The sequence below is a fragment of the Sinocyclocheilus grahami genome, unplaced genomic scaffold, assembly GCF_001515645.1.
Source record: "Sinocyclocheilus grahami isolate Dianchi unplaced genomic scaffold, SAMN03320097.WGS_v1.1 scaffold47.1, whole genome shotgun sequence".
In the NCBI taxonomy this organism is placed as follows: domain Eukaryota; kingdom Metazoa; phylum Chordata; class Actinopteri; order Cypriniformes; family Cyprinidae; genus Sinocyclocheilus; species Sinocyclocheilus grahami.
The window spans coordinates 1,659,738-1,681,650 of NW_015505226.1; the positions used below are offsets into that span (position 1 = coordinate 1,659,738).

Here is a 21,913-nt window from a genome sequence, read left to right on the forward strand (position 1 = left end):
TCATGAAAACACTATCGTGGAGTTTTTCTTTTGCTATTTGAGCAACTGGGAATGCAAAAAATATATTTGTGGTGCTCTGCCATTCACTGCTATTCAAGTTTACCCACCTATAACGACTTTCGCTGCTGAGAAACCCGGTTTTACCATGTTTGAGAACATAGTAAGAGTCTGAGACCGCTTCCACTGGTTACACTTTACTGTGATAGTCCACTTTAGACATTCTACACAGCAGAAAGGCACAGCAGAGGGGGTTTATTGAAGAGCCGGCGGTTTCCTGAGAAGTGCTAGTCACGTGTTTATTTACTCGTCAGCTGATGTTAGTACTGTGTGTTGTTGTCTTTCTTGTATGTATGTCTGCTGAAGGCGCTCTGCAAAACTGAGGTTTGAGGATTAACTCTTCAAAAGTGCAGACGATTGTTTCAGGTAAATTATTGATATTTCACTTATACGCTAATACCAGTTATTTATCATGGGATTCAGTAATTATGCTGTCAAATGCATCGGTCTAGTGTACGATTACTGTATATAAGTAGTATATTAGTAGTCTATATCATTATTATGTCCGAGGTGTCACACTTTGTCGCAGAAACGCAGTTCTTGAGTCAGTCTTTCCGTTTGTTGTTTGAGGACTGGTGTGCAGGTATGGAGGAACTTTGTCACTGTTAGGACAGAGAGCCGCATGTAATGCCGAGTTCACACTGCGTGACTATCTGGGGTAGCATTCAGTTGCTGCTGTGTTCACACTGCACGATGGATCGGCGACAGGGGGTTTCACACTGCATGACTTCACAATAGGAAGAATCGCCGACAGATCTGTCTGGTCCGCAAACTACGTTTCACATCAAAACACACGGAAATAACGCGAGAACCCGCGTGCATCAGACCGGAGTTCTCGAGCGAGACTAATTATTAAAGCAAATATATAGCCCGCAAATTGTCTGTGAGCTGATTTCCAGCTACAAGGAGAAAATGAAAAACAGACTATGCAGGAGGGAGATGCAGGGAACAGGGATTGGGTGTTCTGCAAAGAGAGTTGGAGGTAAATAATTTTGCAGTAACTGTTATGCTGATGTTGTGGCTGGTCTAGCAAATGTTTGTGCTTGTTTCTGTATGACATAATTGTTCATCTATCTATTCAAATACCGATATTCTGGTCTATAACTCCTCCCTGAACTTCCCTCTGCCCTGTATCTTGGTCTCTCATAGGCTGTAGGTCATCATCCATGTAGTTTTCAGTAGGGATGGGCGATACCCCTTATTTTGTATTCGATACGATACCAATATTTTTCAAGGCAGTATCGTCGATATCGATAGCGATTCGATACTTCTGCACTAAACTTTTAAATTATGAAATGTATTAAATTACTAAGAGTAAAATGGGTAATGAAAACCACTTAACTTTGTTTAAAACCCATTTTAACCCATTTAATCCCAAATTTTTCCCAGACATGAAAATATCCAAATGATGTGTCATTAGTAACCCTTTGAAATAATCAAATTTTTTATTTTTTTTGGAAAAGTGTGTGAAAATTTTTATTTTATGGTCAGTCACAATTGTAACCGGTGGGATAATGTGTATACTGAATTAACATATTTCTGCAGTCATAAAAATGTTTATATATCTCAGCCCAGCTATTTTAAACTGTTTGATCACATTCTATTAGTGCTGCCAGTATTACAACATTAATATTCTAACTTATTTGTAACATTTGAACTTTTGATTTAGTGCAATATTTTGTACTGCCATTAGGGACTGCCAGTGAATGGCTGTTGAATGCATAAAATGCAACCTTTTTATTCTGACAGTGTATGATTTCTGTTAACATTACAGAATAGAACATGATCAATATTATCTTTCAACGTTCAATTTAAATAATTGTAATTGCACAAACTGTAGGCTACAATTTCAATTTGTTTATTGTGAAATAACTCAAACATTTATGTTTTTATTTCTGTTCTCTGATAAGCATTGTTCAGGGCTGCCATTCCCAAAAGCTTTAATGCTTTCTTATGATACTTTTGGGAAACGCAGCCCCGTTTGAATGCACTGTCAGCAGTGAGTGAACGCTCTCTGTGAATGATTAGTTCTGTCTTGCAACATTTGTGTGTTCAGATGAGCAGGAAAATAGTTCTATCTTGCACAATTACTCGTTAACAAAGGCTATTTGTCCAATTCAATGCATATTGTATGCATTATTATTATTTTAGTTAAATAAACAAAACCCCTGGTAAATAAAGTGCACCTCAGTATCAATAATTTTTGTTTGAGTATCGATACTTTCGATACTCGCGTCAATATCGATATATCGATACTTCGGATCGATACGCCCATCCCTAGTTTTCAGTCAGAAATCATTGCACACAGCGTGATTGTGAATCGCAGACAGCTCCAGATATTTAGCATGCCAAATATTTCACGGGCGTCGGCGATTCCCTCAGATCGCCTCTTTAGTCATTCACACTGCGTGATTGTCACTCGCGTGAACGAGCACCGATTTGCCTCCGATTTCGGGCATTTGTCGGCGATTTCGCAAAACCTTCGGCGAGTGAAAAATCGGGCTAAAATCGTGCAGTGTAAACTCGGCATAAGCATGTTTTTCAGCCTTGGGCACCTGTGGCCCTCTGAAAATTAAAACGGTCTTAAAACACGTTTTGAATTCTCATTAGTTAGTTTAATTTGTTAATACTTTAATATGTCTTCTTTCATTTTTATCATGAACATTTCAACAATTTACAACACATCTGAAATGATGTGTTTTGTCTGATAACATTCTATGATGGAAATGATGACAATGGAAATGACATTTCAAAATATTTTATAAGGGGACACATATTATGCTGGAGCCACAACTGTTGCACAGTTATAATAACTTTTGAAAATTTGATGTACCCTATTTTAAAAGTTTGGGGTTGTTAAGATTATTTTAATGCTTTTGAATGATGTTTACCAAGACTGTTTTTATATCAAAATACAGTAAAACAGTAATATTGTGAAATATTATAATATTGTGAAAAATTACTGTTTAAAAATTGCTTAATATTTTTGTGGAAAGTGTGATTTTTCAGGATTCTTTGATGAATAGAAAGTAATATATATATATATATATATATATATATATGTGTATATATATGTATATGTGTATATATATATATGTATATGTGTATATATATATATGTATATGTGTATATATATATATGTATATGTGTATATATATATATGTATATGTGTATATATATATATGTATATGTGTATATATATATATGTATATGTGTATATATATATATGTATATGTGTATATATATGTTGGTGCGAGCGAGCGGTCAGTCACGTGTGTGTAGGACGGCCGAACTTAAGGAGCCTCCCCTGGAACTTGCAAGCGGCTGTTTTTTTTCTTATTGCAAGCAACTCGTCTCTGTTCTGGACGTGCACAAACTGCGTTGCAATGCAATCGTTTTCCAAAATGTAATTTATGTGAAAATATAAAGTCTGTAAACGCCCGTTAACACAGGCCAGAGACGCTGAAGACGGACGCACAGAGAAAAATACTGTAGCAGGCAGATCACTCACTGTTCATGATGCACGAACTATTGGAAGAAAATCCTCAATATTGATTTGGGGGTTTATATGAATGTGTTTCTGAGGGGAACTGACTGTCTTCAGAAAAGTTTACGTGGTATTTTCTTTTAATCTCGTCTCTGTATAGTTCATATTAAAGCAGTGTTTCAGTGCAGTGCTGCTTTGTTTACAGTGGTAACCAAGGAAACGCCGTATGTGGTGTTCCATGAGCGCCTCCTGCTGTCAGAGAGTGAATCTGTGTCTCATTCAGAGCTTTTGCTGTTTGCTTCGTTCAGGCATGTACAGGTGCATCTCAATAAATTAGAATGTCGTGGAAAAGTTCATTTATTTCAGTAATTCAACTCAAATTGTGAAACTTGTGTATTAAATAAATTCAATGCACACAGACTGAAGTAGTTTAAGTCTTTGGTTCTTTTAATTGTGATGATTTTGGCTCACATTTAACAAAAACCCACCAATTCACTATCTCAACTAATTAGAATATGGTGACATGCCAATCAACTCAAAACACCTGCAAATGTTTCCTGAGCCTTCAAAATGGTCTCTCAGTTTGGTTCACTAGGCTACACAATCATGGGGAAGACTGCTGATCTGACAGTTCTCCAGAGGACAATCATTGACACCCTTCACAAGGAGGGTAAGCCACAAACATTCATTGCCAAAGAAGCTGACTGTTCACAGAGTGCTGTATCCAAGCATGTTAACAGAAAGTTGAGTGGAAGGAAAAAGTGTGGAAGAAAAAGATGCACAACCAACCGAGAGAACCACAGCCTTATGAGGATTGTCAAGCAAAATTGATTTAAGAATTTGAGTGAACTTCACAAGGAATGGACTGAGGCTGGGGTCAAGGCATCAAGAGCCACCACACACAGACTTTTTGGCTACAAAAGGAATTTGGCTACAGTTGTCGTATTCCTCTTGTTAAGCCACAGACAATGTCAGAGGCGTCTTACCTGGGCTAAGGAGAAGAAGAACTGGACTGTTGCCCAGTGATCCAAGTCCTCTTTTCAGATGAGAGCAAGTTTTGTATTTTATTTGGAAACCAAGGTCCTAGAGTCTGGAAAAAGGGTGGAGAAGCTCATAGCCCAAGTTTCTTTGAAGTCCAGTGTTAAGTTTCCACAGTCTGTGATGATTTGGGGTGCAATGTCATCTGCTGGTGTTGGTCCATTGTGTTTTTTGAAAACCAACGTCACTGCACCCGTTTACCAAGAAATTTTGGAGCACTTCATGCTTCCTTCTGCTGACCAGCTTTTTGAAGATGCTGATTTCAATTAAAAGAACTAAAGACTTAAACTACTTCAGTCTCTGTGCATTGAATTTATTATTAAATCAAATTATGTATATGAAATTATATAACTAAATGATATGAAATGATATAAATAAAATGTATATGAATTATATAACTAAAATTAAATAACATTAATTACAGATTTAGGTTAAATAAAGATGTCATTTTTCTTCTTTTTAGGAAACAAATCATAAAAAATAAACATTCTACTGTTCCTAATATTCTGTATGTTGCTCAAAAACAAAATATATTGTGTTCAGTGGGAAAAAAGTTTTTTGTTTTACCCAGTCATTTAAAAATAATCACATTTTAGAGCTGTAACGACAATACCATGATACCATGATATTTTTTTTGCTTAAGGTTATCATACCATCAAAATCTCATACCGGCCCATGCCTACACCAGATACTGACTGGTTTTCGGACCTTAGACCTTTCGGACCTTTTAGAGTGGCCTTTTATTGTGGCCAGCCTAAGGCACACCTGTGCAATAATCATGCTGTCTAATCAGCATCTTGATATGCCACTCCTTTGAGGTGGATGGATTATCTCGGCAAAAGAGAAGTGCTCACTAACACAGATTTAGACAGATTTGTGAACAATATTTGAGAGAAATAGGCCTTTTGTGTACATAGAAAAAGTCTTATATCTTTGAGTTCAGCTCATGAAAAATGGGGGCAAAAACAAAAGTGTTGCGTTTATAATTTTGTTCAGTATATATATATATATATTTATTTGAAACAGGAATCTTTTGAAACATTATAAATTACTTTAATGTCTAAATAATCTTTTGAAGAATCCCTACTGTGCTTTTCATACAAGAACAATTCTTGCTGACCAAAAAATTGTCAATATGCCACTTCATTTGCCCTTAGAATAAAAAAATGGCATGTTGAAAAGTCACGCCATACATTATTGTTCTGCGATTCAACTTCCAAACAACTCTGAGTTTTCTCCCTGGGCTTGTTTTTAAAAATAACCACTGGAACCATGCTTAAGCTCTGACATCTGACTTGCAAAGTAGTGGCAGGACAGTCCCAGTCCTGAGTAGTCCTTGATCTTTCGACAAATATGAAATGTTTGTTTTTTTATTTTGTAGAATGACACAGTGGGAGCGATTGCAGCAGCTGGATACAGTGTATTCACAGAGGGCTTTTGATCTGTACAATGGAGATGAATTCCCAATGGAAGTCAGACATTACTTGGCACATTGGATTGAGGGCCAGGACTGGTGAGTGCAGTACCTGTGTGAGCAAGAACTAAAACCTGTGGATTGATTTTTATAATTCACTATTCCAGAATGTATTTATAACCATGGATGAGGAGAAGAACACAGCTAAACCAAGGAGTATCAACCAGGTGTTACAAATACAGTGTCTGTGTGTGTTGCAGGGAACGTGCTTCACGAGACTCTTCCCAAGCTGCGTTCCTGTTTCAGGTGCTTTTAGAGAATCTGGACAACCAGTTCAGTCGTTTTGTGCAAGAGAAAGAGAGTTTCCTACTGCAGCGTAATTTCAGACGCTACAAACAAAACTTTCAGGTAAGTGTACTTCCTCTTTGGATTTGTGAGGCTCTAAAATTGCTAAACATGCTGAACAAAAACTATACTGGTAGACTAAAGGCCTGTTTACACCAAGAACGTTAACTATAACCTCAACTGTGTTACAGTCCACACCAACTGACGATAATGTTCTTTTTATTTCCAAGTGCACTGTGAACATGATTATACTTTAAATGTCAATATTTTTATTGTTCACTAGCTGGAAAAAAAACTCTCTTTATGGTTATTGTTATCAATAGTATAGGGTTTATCATTAACAGCTATGGGATGTTGAGTTACATTTGCTTGTATGCAGGAATACCAAGAGGAGCCCTATACTCTTGCTACTATTATCCACTGGTTCCTGGTGAAGGAGAAAGGGATCTTGAATGATGCAGAGCTTGCACAGCAAGTTAGTACCTTAAAGTATCATCATCATCATAACTCTCATTATCAACATCATCATTAGTCACTTCTGATTCTCTCTCAATGTTTCAGGTGCAGACGTTGCAGATACAGCCAGCTGCAATGGAGTTGGAGAGCCAGAGACAAGTAGAAAAGAGGTTAAAAGACCTTAAGGCCAAAGTAGAGGTGTGTGTCTGTGAGTATGCACGTATACAGGTATGTGCGTGTGCGTGTTTGTTCAAGAGTATGATTCATTGTTTCTTTTGACAGGTGATGGAGCACAGCATAAGGTGTTTGGAGGAGCAGCAGGATGAGTTTGATTTTAAATATCAGACACACCTAATGGACTGTGAGGCTGCACACTAAACACACTGCCTTTGGTTTAACTATTTATGGTGGTGTTAATATGTGTGTATGTTTAATGTGTCATTAGCTTGCACAGAAGAAGAGAAGAAAAAGCAATTAGAAGGGCTTCAGAAGATGCTCAATGCACTCGATAACTGCAGAAAGGTAGGCAAATTTTGTGTGCTATTCTATTCAGGATTATTATTGTTAACTAAACATAGGAAACTAGGTTGCCTTAGAAACTAACTAAAAAAAGTCTAAAACATAATATAATAATATTTTTTTTTTTTTATGTTTATGAACCATGCTGTTCTTGTGTCATTGTCTCAGAACTTCCTTTCTGATATCTCGGCTATGTTGGACGCTTCTGATGTTCTGCACTCAGCGCTCATAAATGAGGAACTGGTGGAGTGGAAGCAGAGACAACAGAAGTCCTGCATTGGTGCTCCTGATGATACAAGTTTGGAACACTTAGAGAAATGGTAACCACTCATGAATTTCTCTGAGCAGTGTTATCTGTTCAAACACCATTCAGATCTATTTTTAAGATGTTTATGGCCTTTGGCAGGTTCACTCAAATTATAGAGTGCATGTTCCAGCTGCAGAAGTTCTTACAGAAGCTTGATGAGCTGGTAGGGAAAATGACTTACGAAAATGACCCCATCCCAGTCCGAAAACCCCCTTTAAACATTAGAGTGGACACTCTACTGACCCACTTGATAAAGAGGTACACTCAAACACATACACAACAACACATACACGACTCTCTCTTCATGCTTATGTGCTTCATTATTTGTTGGTGTGTTTTTAGCTCATTTGTTGTAGAGACTCAACCATCCATGCCGCAAGGTCGAGGCCTCCTGGTGCTGCGCACAAATGTTCAGTTCTCAGTCAAAGTCAGGTCAGGCTCTAACATTATACGGCACATTACTCACCACCTGTGAAACAGTGAAAACCAGTATTGCTCCTAATTACGATAGTAATGATCATTATAGATTCTTCGTTGTCATATATTGCATGTGACACGGGTATATACTTTCAAACATTAGGAAATTGAGAATATGTAAGTTCATTTTAGTTTATTGTCCTGTATATGACCCCTATTAGTTCTAAGGAACTAAGTACTTGGAAATATGTGTGAAAGTGACCTCCTTCCCTCAAATGTCAGTACTGCTTTTGAATAGTTGTATTTCCATTATGCATGCACACATTTTATTTATTTATTTATTTTTGTAATTAAAAATGTAATTAATTAATTGTGTAATTAAAAAAGTTTAGTTCAAGTTGTTGAGATGGAAATTTAGAACAAAAAAAAAAAAAAACAGTTTCTCCTCAGACCTAAAAGGACAATCACACTCCTCTCTACAGATTGTTATATAAAGTTCCTGAACTCAACCATGTTATGAAGGTGACTGTTTCTATTGACAAGTAAGATCACTGTTTCTCTTTCTTTCCTCATATGGTATGATTTGTATTTCTGAGACTATAGAATCTGAGAGTCATGCTTGTTAGATTTGTGTGGTTTGATATGGTTTGAAAGAAGTCAGTTGGTGGTTAGGACTCTGAATTCTTACTGTCTTCTCTCCTTGTTTTTATTTTTTGTTTTAGTGCTACTTCACAACTGAAAGGGTGAGTGTTTCCATACACACATTCCCATCACCCCACTCCACAAATTCATGACTATGATTTTAAATACCATGTTTAATGTGCTTATATGGTAGGTTTCGGAAATTTAATGTGCTGGGTACCTTGAGTAAAGCCCTTAACATGGCTGAGAGTATGAATGGGGGCATGGTTGCTGATTTCAGACATTTGGTGAGTCCTTCCAGTGTGCATTTGAATAAATCAAAGTAACATATCATTATAAAACTTTTTCATATTTAATGTTTAGATGACATTAAGTGATGGCACAACAACATCTGATAATTTGGTAGTGGATTGTGTTACATGTTTTTTACCAGATTTTGATTATAAAGATAAAAAGCTAAAGCATTGTGTATGTGTGCTTTTTCACAGACTTTAAAAGACCAGAAAGTCAGTGGTGGAGGAAAAGGAATCAATGATGTGAGTTTTCTAAGGATCTAAGGATGAATAATAAATGCTAGTAATTACATTGCTGCATGTAACATGTGTAAACCCAACAGATGGTCAACAACAGAAACAAGACTGATTTCTAGACTCAATACAGATTAAGGGTGTTTCCACATCTGTAGATGATTTGCTTTCTTCCAGAATGGGCTTAAATTGTTACAATGCACTTTCTCCTTGGGTTGGTTTGCCTTTACAAGTAAACATTTCAAAGCATACCCAAAATGTGCGTACGCAAGTCATATGTGTGTTACTGTCCTCCTGTAGGTCAGAGTGCACCTGTTTATGTTAGGGGATTCTGCTCATATCGGCTAGCCATCAAGATGGATCGCCACACTTAGCTCTGCAGACTAGCTGTTGTTAAATGCACATAAAAGAGTATAAGCCTTTATACCTGCTCTAACTGGTAAATGTATGATACAGCTCAGTTTGTTGTTTTAAGTTGAATTGCTTTCTCACCATAAGCGAACCGCTCCAGAGTTTTTTTTTTTTTTTTTCCTCTCCCATTTGAACCGAGACCATTTCCTTCAGTCAATGTCAAGCTGATTGTTTTGGTATGATTGCTATTTTCAAGTATGTTTACTTGAACCAAACTATTTGATAAAAACACACCAGGTTATGAAACAAACACTCCAAATGAGCCAAGTGTCAAAGTGCAATAAGAGTCACTCCTAATAAAACACATTTAATTACAGTGCTGGCGATAATTACATAAATAATTCCACAAAATAATGCAAAATAGTTGTGCAAAATTGTAATTAAAATTATCAGAATTGAGAGACCAAGCAATAAGTAGAGTTCTGTTTGTAAATCCTGTTGTGTGTTTTATGCAGCTCTCATTGAGTGTGACCGAAGAGCTGCACAGAATAAACTTTCAGACCCAGTTTGACTGTCAAGGCCTGTCTGTCCCTTTGGAGGTGAGACATCTTTTACTCATTGAAAAAAAAATCTCAGTAAATTTGGAACATTCCATAGATTTGCCAGTACAGTTTTTATGATCATGCTTCCTTTTTCATCTCAGACCTCTTCTCTTCCTGTTGTGGTGATTTCAAACTCCAGTCAGCAGCAGAGCGCTTGGGCGTCTGTTCTGTGGTTCAACATGCTCTGTCCAGATCCCAAGGTCAGGAGCAGGAGTTACTCTAGACTCATGAAAAGCTATTTTTATTATTTACGTCACTAAAATTCATTTTTTTTGTGTGTGCATTTAGAACATCAAGTTTTTTGAAACCTCTCCTGCAGCCACTTGGCTGCAGTTTGGGGAAATGCTAAGTTGGCAATTTCTCTCCTGTGGGAAACGTGGTCTAGACAATGACCAGTTGGAGACCCTTGCCATCAAACTCTTTGGTATGCACATGCCACACCTTTCGTTCATTAATAGATAACAAAATATAGAGTAAAATAAAGGTCATAAAGTTATCTGGTATTTGTTAATAATGTAATATTTCTTATTAGGTAAACAACCGAGCTATGACAACTGTAAGATAACCTGGACCAAGTTCAGTAAGGTAAAAACAGATAAACACAGTTATATAGGTCTCTGTGAAATGTCTGATATGGATGTATGAGTGTTTTGTTTACTCATGGTTGTCTGTCTGTGATTTAGGAGAACCTCCCCGATACAAACTTCACCCTGTGGGTGTGGCTGGATGGCATTCTAAACCTGGTTAAACTCTACCTGTCAGACCTGTGGAGTGATGGGTATGGATAGCATAGATAGATAGATAGATAGATAGATAGATAGATAAAAATCATCATGGAGTGTATGTTTTCAACACAAGTGTGTTTGTTTCTGTAGGTCTATAATGGGTTTTATCAGCAAAGGGAAGGAAAGACTTTTATTGAAGAAGAAGCAGAATGGCACTTTCCTGTTGCGTTTTAGCGAAAGCATCAAAGATGGAGGAATCACGTTCAGCTGGGTGCAGTACGCTAATGATGGTAAACCATGTCATAAAAAGATATACTTCTTTCATACATGGTTCAGTATTTGGCCACACAGGGTCCAGCAAATGTGAGTCTGAATATACAATGTTTTTTTTGTTTGTTTTTTTTAAGCCACTCCAAGTGTGCAAACCGTAAAACCATTCACCATTACTGACCTAAAGCAGATTGCTTTACCTGATATCCTCTGCAACTTTCGGATCATGGTAGCAGAAAATATTCCAGTTAACCCACTGTGTTACCTTTACCCAAACACTCCCAAAGACCAGGCCTTCGGCAAATACTACAGTGAAAAAACTGGGGGTGAGTTGTTCGTGTAGAATGTGGTCAATTTCAGGCTTTGTAAAATACACTACTAAAAATTAAATGATGTCAACATTATAAATAAATAAAATAAAACCTTTTTCATTTTCATGTATAAATATTACACTTTGACTATTTTTTTTCTTTTGGAATTAATATTATTATTTAAAAACTACCCTAAGCAATATTTACTTAATTAGAACTTTCTTTTCTTTATGGTTTAGTTTAGTATAAATGTAAAATTAGTTTGAACTAACCTGTTTAATGAAACAAGTACTAAATCGTTTCTGCTGTATTAACTTCACCACAAAATAATAATTCTTTGTCTTGTGATGTTTTTGTTTCAGAGGAGAATCCTTACCTGAAGTACCTCAAAACCAAACTGGTTTTTGTCTCTAAAGAGTAAGTCTGTGTATGTTTATTGGTTTATATTTGTGTGTTGTGTGTTTGCATAATTTGCATAATTATGCAACATTTACAACAGTGCTGTCTCTGGTTTGGTGTTTACTATTTGGTGTTTTAGCCTTTGTGTTTACATGCATAACTTTTGTTTAAATTGGACTGAATTCATTCCTAATGATGAATCTGAAGATAGTGTTTACATGAATGCAAAATAAAGTGATTGGGTTGATGTGCGCGTTTATATGCTGTAAAGTTGCTTTGCAACGATTTGTATCGTGAAAAGCACTATACAAATAAACTTGAATTTAATTGAATTTCAACTGAAGTGAAGTGAATGTCACAAGATTTGACATGTGCACACTGCACAAATATAGAGAGTTTCTCACTGTTTGCGTATAATAACCATTCTCCTACACTGTTTCTTTCTTTTAAACAGCAGAATGAATATTTATCTATTTCTGGTCATAATTTGTAGACAATGAGCATATAAACCACTGTTCCGTGCTTGTTCTATTTATCATGCAGTAAAAACGCCCCTCCAACGCCCAAAACCAGTCGTCTGTGGATGAGAATCCAAAACACAGATGCTGAGTGAAATGAGAGTTTATTAATAACGGGACACTCATTTATATAACACTTTATTCAACAGGAAGAACTGCTCGTTCCGCGTGTCATATGTCATTACGCTATTTCTGCGTCATTGCACATGCACAGTCCTTTTTTGTTTTTCAATCCGATCGAGTGTTTAGATCAGGGGTGTCCAACCCTGCTCCTGGAGAGCTACCGTCCTGCAGGCTTTAGTTCCAACCCTGCTCCAGCACACCTGTCTGTAATTATCAAGCAACCCTGAACACCTTGATTAGCTGGTTCAGGTGTGTTTGATTGGGGTTAGAGCTGAAATCTGCAGGATGGTAGCTCTCCAGGAGCAGGGTCGGACACCCCTGGTTTAGATGCACTCTCGATCGTATTAGAAAAGGAATAAACCACCCCTTTAAATCCGATCAGAATGTCATTCGGATCGAGCTCAGTCGGATCAATTAAGGTGTTTGCATGAAGGCTTTTCAGTCCGATTGAGCCGTCAGTCGATTACTAACGGATTATTTGGGTGCATGTAAACATTAGTATGTATCTTGTGATTTCTTTGTTTTTGTTTTTTTCTTATAATTTCAACCAAGCAGCCGTTGTAGCCAAATAGATTTCAATGTTTCATACATAACCAAATAAGAATATTTAATCAGTTTCTTTTATATACAGTATATATTTATAAATGGCAGTATTTACTAACACAAACAATTAGTTCAATCAGTTGTTTTGAAATGATTCATTAAAAGTTTGAACCAATTCTTGAATTTGAAAACACTATTTTTGCCCCTAAAGTTTAAATCGTAGGCATTATTATCTGTATTTATGCTCTCATACTTGTGAAGAAATAATAGTCAAACTAGTCTAGTGACCTTATTTACAAGGCAAATAAAAAGCACTTTACTATAACTATTCATGATATCGTTTAGTTTTATCACCAGCTACTTTATTGTGAACTGAATATATCACCCAGCCTTAGATCAGTGCTTCATTACTGCAAATTTGGTCCTGCACACATGCATGCATAATTTTCGTCATCAGCACAGCCTGCTGATGTCTGCAAAAAGGAGCGGAACAGGGAAAATTAAGTATATCTGGGCCTTAGAAACAAGATGTACTTTGCCATAATTTTCATTGGTGTCTGTGTAGAAGTTATACAGGTTATCGCTAGATATTATTATGTGATGATGTGAAGGGCGCATTGTTAGATTACAGCATTCAAGACGTTACCACAATATTATTTGAGGATAAGTGCACCATACATTTGATGTTGTGAAGTTCAGGAGCGAACAGACTGTAAGACTCTGGAATGAGTAGACACTGAGATTGCTGTTCTGCTGGTTTACTGGAGTGATCTGTGCTTGGTTGCTGCAGGAATGGCTGTTCTGGCATCAGAGAGGGGCCAGAGTCTGACCTGTGCACACAGGACAGAGGTGAGTCCCGCCTCCACAGCCCCTCCAAATCCAATCAGCTCGACCCTAACCTGCTTCTCATTTGCTGGATTATCACCAAGTCTTGATTGCAAAAGGCTTTCTGATGAATACAGATGTTACTTTAACGGATGCTTCTCTTTCATTCAGTGGCCCAGTCAACTTTAACATCTTGTTTAGATTCTTCCTTTCTTTCCTTACCCAAGTGCATTTGATTCACTGTGCACAAAGGGACCTTCTGTTTGTGTGGTGGGCTGTTTCAATAACACAAACCTAACCATTACAGTAACACTGATTTAAAAATGTTTATGAAAGCTTGAGCTTGCATGTCCAATGCACATGCAAAATGTAGGGATGCACCGATATCGATAAGCTGATGTTATGGCCGATATTAAAATTCTGTGCCGTATTGTTTAAATAAATTAATAACAGAACACAAAAACTACAATGAGCTGTTTTAAATTAATGTATTATAATGTACAGTATGAAAAATTAATATTCATTTTGAGATTTGCTAAAGATTACATGTTAAGTGTTATTAAATGATTAGCTTTTTTTTTTTTTTTTTTGGGGGGGGGGGGGGTTGATGCTGCCGACATCATCTCAGAGTACAAAAAAATAATTGTGGTGAAATGGTGAAAATATTATTTCACATTCAGTACTTTTCCTGAAGGTAGTTTGTTAAAAGTTGATTTTGAGTGTTTTTAAATGATTTGGTTTTTTTTTTTTTTTTTGGGGGGGGGGGGGATGTTGCATGCCACAATTTAGGGATGCACTGATATCAATAAGCTAATATATTTTTGCAACTGATTTTATTTTTAACTGATAAATAACCAATATTAAAATTCTCCACTGTTTGGCTACATAAATTAATAATAAAACAAAAACTTCGATGATTTATGTTATGTTGTTATATTATGATGTACAGAAGCAAATCTCAAAATGAATATCCATTTCTCATAAAGATTACATTTAAACAGGGTTATTACATTTTTAGTGTTTTTAAAGATTATCTTTGAGCGTTGGATGACAGTAATGGTAATCTAAATGTACAACTGGGGAACGTAAGCAACAAAATATCAACCCATCTAAAAAAATACAATACAATCTCTAAAACTGGCTGATAACTGATATGATATGGTACCGATATATTGTGCATCTCTAAAGTTGACCCAACACTCTTAAGAATAAAGGTTTTTTTTATTGCCATTTATGGTTCCATGAAGAACCTTTTACATCCATTGGATCTTTCCACCGCACAAGAGGTTCTTTATAGTGAAAAAAGTTCATTAGATTATTAAATGTTCCTCACACTATGAAAAAAATGGTTCTTCACTGAATGTACTTGGGGGGATCTAAAATGGTTCTTCTATGGCAGAGCTGCAAAAAGCTCCTGTTGGAACCTTTATTTTTAAAAGTGATGCTAAACAGCATCAGAAATATAAGAAGTCTTTATTATTGTAATGCAGCTATTGGGTTAACAATAACATGTCTCTCTTGCTTTCTCATCTCCTTCATGTTTAAAAGACCCTCCTTCCTTTTTTGATGCGGGTGATGATGATGATGATGTGTTGCTCAAAGTGTCCAAGAAGTCTCCAATGTTCTCCGTCTCTACCATTGATGCTGATTTGCTTAGCAGTATTTTGGACAGTGATGGTGAGAGCACTGTTCCACATGCATTTCCTCCAACCTCTCCCCGCATTTCACCATCATGCCTCCAACAAAGCTTTCCAGAGAGTGCCGAGTATAACCTTGAAGAAGCACTCTCTACAGACAATGATGTTAATTACACATTGCAAGAGTTTTTAAATGGCATAAACCTTCATATACTGCAGGAGGAGCCAGATGGCTTCATCCTTGATCCTGGTTTTCAAGATCTTGGCAATCCCAACATACCACTGACCCCCTGAATTTGATCCATTGAACACAAAACCATGATCCATGTGGTTAGCTAAAACTCAAGCCGTATAATGCTTTCCGTAGCTCTGATTTGTTGTAAATAAGTATAAAGTATAGAGGCATAATTCAGGTCATTACTTCATTTTCAGTACTGATTTTATTATTACTTTATCCATTTAGTGTTTATCTGAATGTCTACTCATCCAATCATCTGTTACTTATGTCTATTGAATTAAGGAAGTAAAGCCTTTGACAAGGATGAGTGAGGTCTTGTGACCTCACGATTCGTAAGCTGCTAGTAAATATTTGTCCCTATAAAAATAAGCTGGAAAGAAAAAGTTTCTTTGAAATTAATTCAAACAATATTAGAGCTCCTTAGCAATGAAAATGAGTGGTGATTAGAGTTTGGATAACTTTATAAAAAAATAAACATTTCTGCCAAGTAAAAATCATGCTTTTATGGTCCAAGTATACGATCAGCAGAACAGTTTGTATTCTTCTATTCTAAATGTATTTTCAATAGCAAAAATTAATTACGCAGTGCTTGGTTTAAATCACTTAATTTGACATTTAAAGGCACCAATGTTGATGATGCTTTTATATTAGTCTTTAACTCTAGGATTTTAGGCACCTTCATTTTTTTTTTGTCTTTTATTATCAATTTTTATTTTGTATAACCACTATTGAGATTGTAGAAAAGTACCTGAATGCTTTGCTTTTGAGTCAACTGGATTTTTTCCCTTGTAGTTAATCATTTTAAAAGTGATTTGTTGGCTTTCACTAAACCCAACCTAAAGACAATAGAAATACTTATTATTTTCCTGTTTTTGGTACTGGATAGTTGAGTCATCAATTACAGTTTTGATTAGGCAGATACTGTCATTAACTTCTATAAAAATGGAAATTGATCATTTTGACACATTTTCTATAATTTTGAAAGCTGAATTTAGTTCAAATGTTCTGTTATCCCAGTTGAAGGCAGATTATACAGAGCTTTATCTGGCTGGTGAAAATACTTGGATCATATTTGTTTTAGATGTTAATATCTTTTAAACCAAATTAATTTGAATCAGACTGATTGAGAGTAACACTGTGATTTCTGATGACAGAAAAATGCACTTGAGTAGAAATGTGTAAGAACGGAATGCTTCTGATTTCTTGGTAAATGAAACGAGTTGTTGTGTAACAATGTGTACAGATAAATTAAATGTGTTCCTCTAACTGAATCCGTTTCTGAAATCTTTTAGAGAGCAAAAAATAGGCCCAAATTAAGTTTTTTTTTCTTCTTTTTTCCTCTGAAATGAAATTCCATATCATGGTTATTTAGTTACCCCATGAGCACTTCTGTTTGAATTTGTAGACTTTGTTTCAAATGCATGTAACCAAGTTTTGCATTATGTCCACTGTCAACCTTATTGTAATATGTTTTGTATCTGTTAACAAGACTTTGTAGAGTTGAAATATGAGTGTTACCAATGGTACAATATTGGTCCAATAAAACATCTAATGAGAGATAAGTCTGTCATAATGTCATTCTAAATGAAAACCAAGACACCGATCTGGCAAAAATTGTGTTAAGTTAAAACTATTTAGGTTACCAAGACCGTATCCGTTCCCTTACTCGGGGACAAAATTGGATTTGTCCCATGTTCCATTGTACACATGCCTTTTAAATAGACAAACAGAATTTGGAATTGGTGTGACTTATATAACTAACTCTTGTGGCCATTCTGAAATCCATGAGCATGATACCCAGGATTTTTGCCTGATGATCTTAAATTTCTAAATACAATATAACCTTAGCTTTGACATCATGATATGGCTCTTCCTTTGTTGCAATGTCAAGAATTTTTACAGACACTTGTCTGGACTTGCGAAATGCTTGGTTTTGTGTCAAGATCTACAAAAGCTGGAAGCTGACTTGAGATGGTAATATAAAAACACATAATAAAATTAAAATAGATAAAAATAGGATCTGGACAGATTTAAACCTTAATCTCCATTAGAGCCAACAACTCATATGCCAGAAGCAAGTTTCAATATAGTATTTTTGCTTACTACATATTTTAAGTTACTTTATTTCAAAAGGAGCAATTCAGAAAGAAATCATAATACATGTTTTCATTTTTAATCATATTTTAATTGTAGAACACCGATATGATGTGCAATATACGCGTTACAGATCCACCTACATGTCAAAGAACTGTGCAAATAATCCTTAAAAATAAAATCATACAACTTATTTCATATTCTGGAGATCCAGCTTAAACAGTAAATATATCAAAATGGAAACAACACAGCAAGCAAAAGATGATTTAAGAAACTCTCGTGGTTACCTATGAGAGTTAATAAACAGTGAGGCATGTCCTTGTTGTCTCCATTACCCAGCTGTAAACTCCCATATTCATTTGTGCGTAAGGTTACAAAATATAATGTTCTTAATGTCATTATGAATCATTCCTTTGGTGGCACGCATAATACTGCCTGTGCGCAATCAGAAAAATTAGGAAATGAAACAGAAAGCATTCGCAGTGAAAAGCCACAAGACACGTTTCCTTTCCGATCTTTGATAGAACTGGAAAATACCACTGCTTGAAAAAGAAATGCCTTCGGACCATAATAGTCAAAAATGAGCCAAATAAAGAAGTATAAGCTATTTGACAATATAGAAAGTGAATGGAAGATAAAACAGAACATAATACATCAAATGTATATGGCATGCAATTTTGAGTTATATTTGGTTCTATTGCTTTAATTGTGCTTTATATATGCAGCTGATGGAGATGAATAAAAATAAACCCGAGAACTGTGATGTTCTCCATAGAATGAATGGAGTGCAGCTCCATATTTCATTATACATGATATGTGAGGTCACTGAACATCTACAGCACAAGGCCACTTAAAAAGCAGTAGCCTTCAGTCATATTCAGATTGAAATGACTTGGATAACATTTGTAATTATCGCTTAACTTGTTGTGAACCGACGGGTCCTCCATATCCAGGTTAATGGATGTACAGCTTTGTGTAGTAGGTCTTTGTAGGCCTGGTTAAACTGCCGGTTCATGGCTGCATACAACAAAGGGTTAATGCAACTATTTAACCAAGTGAGATTTGCACAGAACATATGAATGACCTGTGGCGCACGGTTCGCCTTATCAGCGACATTCAGTAGCAGAAATGGCGCAAAGCAGCCAACAAAACACAAGAAAACTGTAAAGCACATTCGAGTTACACGCTTAAATTCACTGTCCTCTCCTGAGCCGGCAGCTGGAGTGGTCTGGATTGTTACCGGAGATGGTTTAGAAGACGTTTCTATGTCTTTTGAGGCATCTTGAATGGAGTTTTTTGGTTCTTTTGTGGTTGTGTGGCCCTCAGATTTCTCCTCTGCTTTGTTTCTATTCTGCTCCGCTCCTGCTTCATCATTACTGATCTCACAGCTTTGAGTTGTTGAAGCTCCAGCACTGATCCCGCTGTCATCCGTCGCCACTTCAGCTTCGGCCTGCTTGCGTTTTGATGAGCGACGACTGGGCCTGTACTTCAGAAAAGCCTTAGCGGCTACACGCACCTTACGGTAGATCAGTAAGTAGAAAAGGCCCACACAGCCCAAGCCCAAGAAGAAGTACAGGAAAAGCAGCACGGTAGTGTAAGGCCGCCCTTTACTGCGGTGAAAACTGCAGGTGCACACTTGCGGGGCAAACACATAGACGGGCCAAAGTGGGGCGAAACTGGCTAGACCCAGTAGCCAGGATGAGATGAGGAGCACTGCCACTCCACGGTGGGACAGGAGCAGACGGGCGCAGCGAGAAGTGCGATGCGCAACAACCAAGTAACGGCTCATAGCGATGAGGCATAATGTTATAATGGACACGCTGTTGGACAGGAACAGAAGGAATCCAAACATCCGGCACCACGTGGCTCCGCCTCTCCAGTGCAGGTGCAGGTACGAGTCAACGCTGACCGGTTGGAGCATCGTGCAGTAAAGAAGGTCAGCGAAGGCAAGGTTTACTATGAGAACATTGAAACGTGTCCTCAGGCTGGCATCAGTAGCAAAGGCGAGGACCGTCAGAATATTCCCTATGGTTCCTACTATGGTCACAGCCGATCCCAAGAGGACGCCAAAATAACGGTAGCCCTCGACAGATGGGGACGCACAAGAAAAGGTATCATTTCTCAGAGGATCCGTGCCGTTCCACATCCTGAGAAGACACGAAACAGTAAATTCATCAAAAATCAATGTAATGTCACGCATTTTTTGTTGTATTATTGTAAGCACACACATGCTTTGCTGTGTGCATGTTTTATTGTCTACATGTCACTTTAAGGGCTGCTGGTTTCATTTTTATTTCTGAAACTGAATGCCACAGTTTAAGGTCACTACATACCACATCCTGTTTCCTAAAGCACCTCTGAATACCCACCCACCCAACCATAATAGAGTGAGCTATATGGACAATAAGCAATATGGACATTTTAAAAGAGTGCCTTTTCTTCTTAATACAAACCGAGACCACAAATAATTACATTTTGACCTTTTTTTTATTTGAATTTTAAAACAAGTCTTCCAGTTAGATTGTTACACCAGTAGGTGATAAGTGACAAATCTTTAATATTAAATCTTCAAAACACAACATCTGTGACGCATGACTTAATTCTGCTCCGGCTTCATTTGGAAAGGGGAAAATAGGTAAAATTATGTCTAAAATGTAAGTTATTCAATATTAACGATATTACAATATTGAACAATATTGTTTAGCGAACGGTTGTTTAAAAACAATATCACACTGGCTTTCACATTGGTTTAAATATCACCACGGCTGTGATTACCTGCGGCCTCGTGCCCACGGCCGAATCTTCTTAGTGTGGTATTGGTTAATATCTACAGTACATTGTATAGTTACTTATCCTATAGTTATATATCATTATACGAGAGTAAATTGTATACATTATTTTGAAATTGCTTGCTTAATTCTTAAGGAATTAAAGGGATATTTTACCCCAAAATGAAAATGCTGTCATCATTTACTCCCCCTCATGTTGTTCCAAACCTGTGTGACTTCCTTTTGTGGAACACAAAAGATGATATTATGATGAAAGGACAAAACACCTAGACATTTCTCAAAATATCTTCTTTTTTGTTCCACGGAAGAAAGTAAGTCGTTTATAATGACTTTAAATGGTGACAGATTTTTCAACTATCCCTTTAAACCGTCTGTCAGCCCATTTGCAAAATATAAGAATATTAACACAGGGCCATTTTATGCTGCATGTATTTGGGGGTAATATTTCCACCAGCAATTATTAATTACATGAAGTATAATATAGACCAATAGAAAACTAACAACAACACTACAAAACTAACAACAGTTCATTAGTCAAAGAAAACAAGATATTTTTTCCTATCAATGGCTTACCTTGCAACAGCTGTGGCATCCATCTACTATGGTTTCCTCCTTGGTTTTTATAGATATCACTTTGTTCCCTTTTTAGCAGAATTTGTCTCTGGGTTCATATGTCACAGTTCTCTGTTTTGTCAAATAGACCTTACAGCCACGCCTCCACCGTCTCCTTTAGTCTCATAACTGGGACTGATGTTTTAACACAACACGTTATGTGTGCGTGTGCTTGAGACATCTGATTAAATGTGAGGTCACTGTGAGCCAGCTCTGTTGCACAATCCTGGAAGAAACTTACACAGTAATGGTATTTTGCCAATAGATATGAAAAAAGAAAGAAAAGGAAAGTCGGCCAACGTCTTGCTGTTCTTTTACTTTGCTGATTCATTTAGATTAATATTTAGATTTTTGTAACTTGTGGAAAGCAGCTTGGCTAATCAGATCAGAGAACTGGAACTATTGTATAAAGCTAAATTTAAATCATCCTTTAAATCACTCATTGTTCTGTATGTTCATCTTTTATATAACAAGTCATAAAGGTTGAAACTGTTTAAACAATTCTAACAACCACCTTCGCTGAAACATAATTGTCAGTTTGGTTTTTAAATGAAGGTTTATGACAGCAGCCCAATATCCCTAGACAAAGAACAAAGTGTTTACACAATACACACGAAAAAATATACAAGCAGTTTGACTGATAAATACTACTTAATCACAGCAATAC

At 36.6% G+C, this 21,913-nt stretch overlaps 2 protein-coding genes across 3 annotated transcripts in view; one reads left to right on the top strand and one right to left on the bottom strand.

Moving 5' to 3' along the window:
* Positions 1–308: 308 nt before the first annotated feature.
* The window catches only part of LOC107582712 (signal transducer and activator of transcription 1-alpha/beta-like), a 32,442-nt gene continuing 10,837 nt past the window's right edge, over positions 309–21,913 (top strand). The window contains exons 1-24 of one of the 2 annotated variants that reach the window (XR_001608971.1): positions 309–423; positions 5,964–6,095; positions 6,257–6,404; positions 6,721–6,816; positions 6,903–6,995; positions 7,080–7,158; positions 7,243–7,319; positions 7,485–7,636; positions 7,723–7,881; positions 7,966–8,055; positions 8,523–8,582; positions 8,763–8,783; positions 8,876–8,969; positions 9,171–9,218; positions 10,076–10,159; positions 10,264–10,362; positions 10,451–10,586; positions 10,695–10,747; positions 10,846–10,940; positions 11,038–11,177; positions 11,295–11,483; positions 11,831–11,885; positions 13,842–13,900; positions 15,425–15,977. Coding sequence is in view for 1 of the 2 variants with exons in the window: in XM_016268652.1 (XP_016124138.1) it covers positions 5,965–6,095; positions 6,257–6,404; positions 6,721–6,816; positions 6,903–6,995; positions 7,080–7,158; positions 7,243–7,319; positions 7,485–7,636; positions 7,723–7,881; positions 7,966–8,055; positions 8,523–8,582; positions 8,763–8,783; positions 8,876–8,969; positions 9,171–9,218; positions 10,076–10,159; positions 10,264–10,362; positions 10,451–10,586; positions 10,695–10,747; positions 10,846–10,940; positions 11,038–11,177; positions 11,295–11,483; positions 11,831–11,885; positions 13,842–13,900; positions 15,425–15,807 (2,541 nt within the window). In the remaining variant the exon portion in view is untranslated. Of the gene's footprint in view, positions 424–5,963; positions 6,096–6,256; positions 6,405–6,720; positions 6,817–6,902; positions 6,996–7,079; positions 7,159–7,242; positions 7,320–7,484; positions 7,637–7,722; positions 7,882–7,965; positions 8,056–8,522; positions 8,583–8,762; positions 8,784–8,875; positions 8,970–9,170; positions 9,219–10,075; positions 10,160–10,263; positions 10,363–10,450; positions 10,587–10,694; positions 10,748–10,845; positions 10,941–11,037; positions 11,178–11,294; positions 11,484–11,830; positions 11,886–13,841; positions 13,901–15,424; positions 17,309–21,913 lie in introns of those variants that run through there. The other variant, XM_016268652.1, reaches the window with a different exon arrangement.
* LOC107582713 (G-protein coupled receptor 84-like) lies at positions 17,926–21,393 on the bottom strand. The gene is made up of 2 exons (XM_016268654.1): positions 21,208–21,393; positions 17,926–19,992 (listed from the first exon to the last, which is right to left on the bottom strand). The coding sequence occupies exons 1-2, from the start codon at positions 21,228–21,230 to the stop codon at positions 18,762–18,764; spliced, it is 1,254 nt and encodes a 417-aa protein (XP_016124140.1). The 5' UTR covers positions 21,231–21,393; the 3' UTR covers positions 17,926–18,761.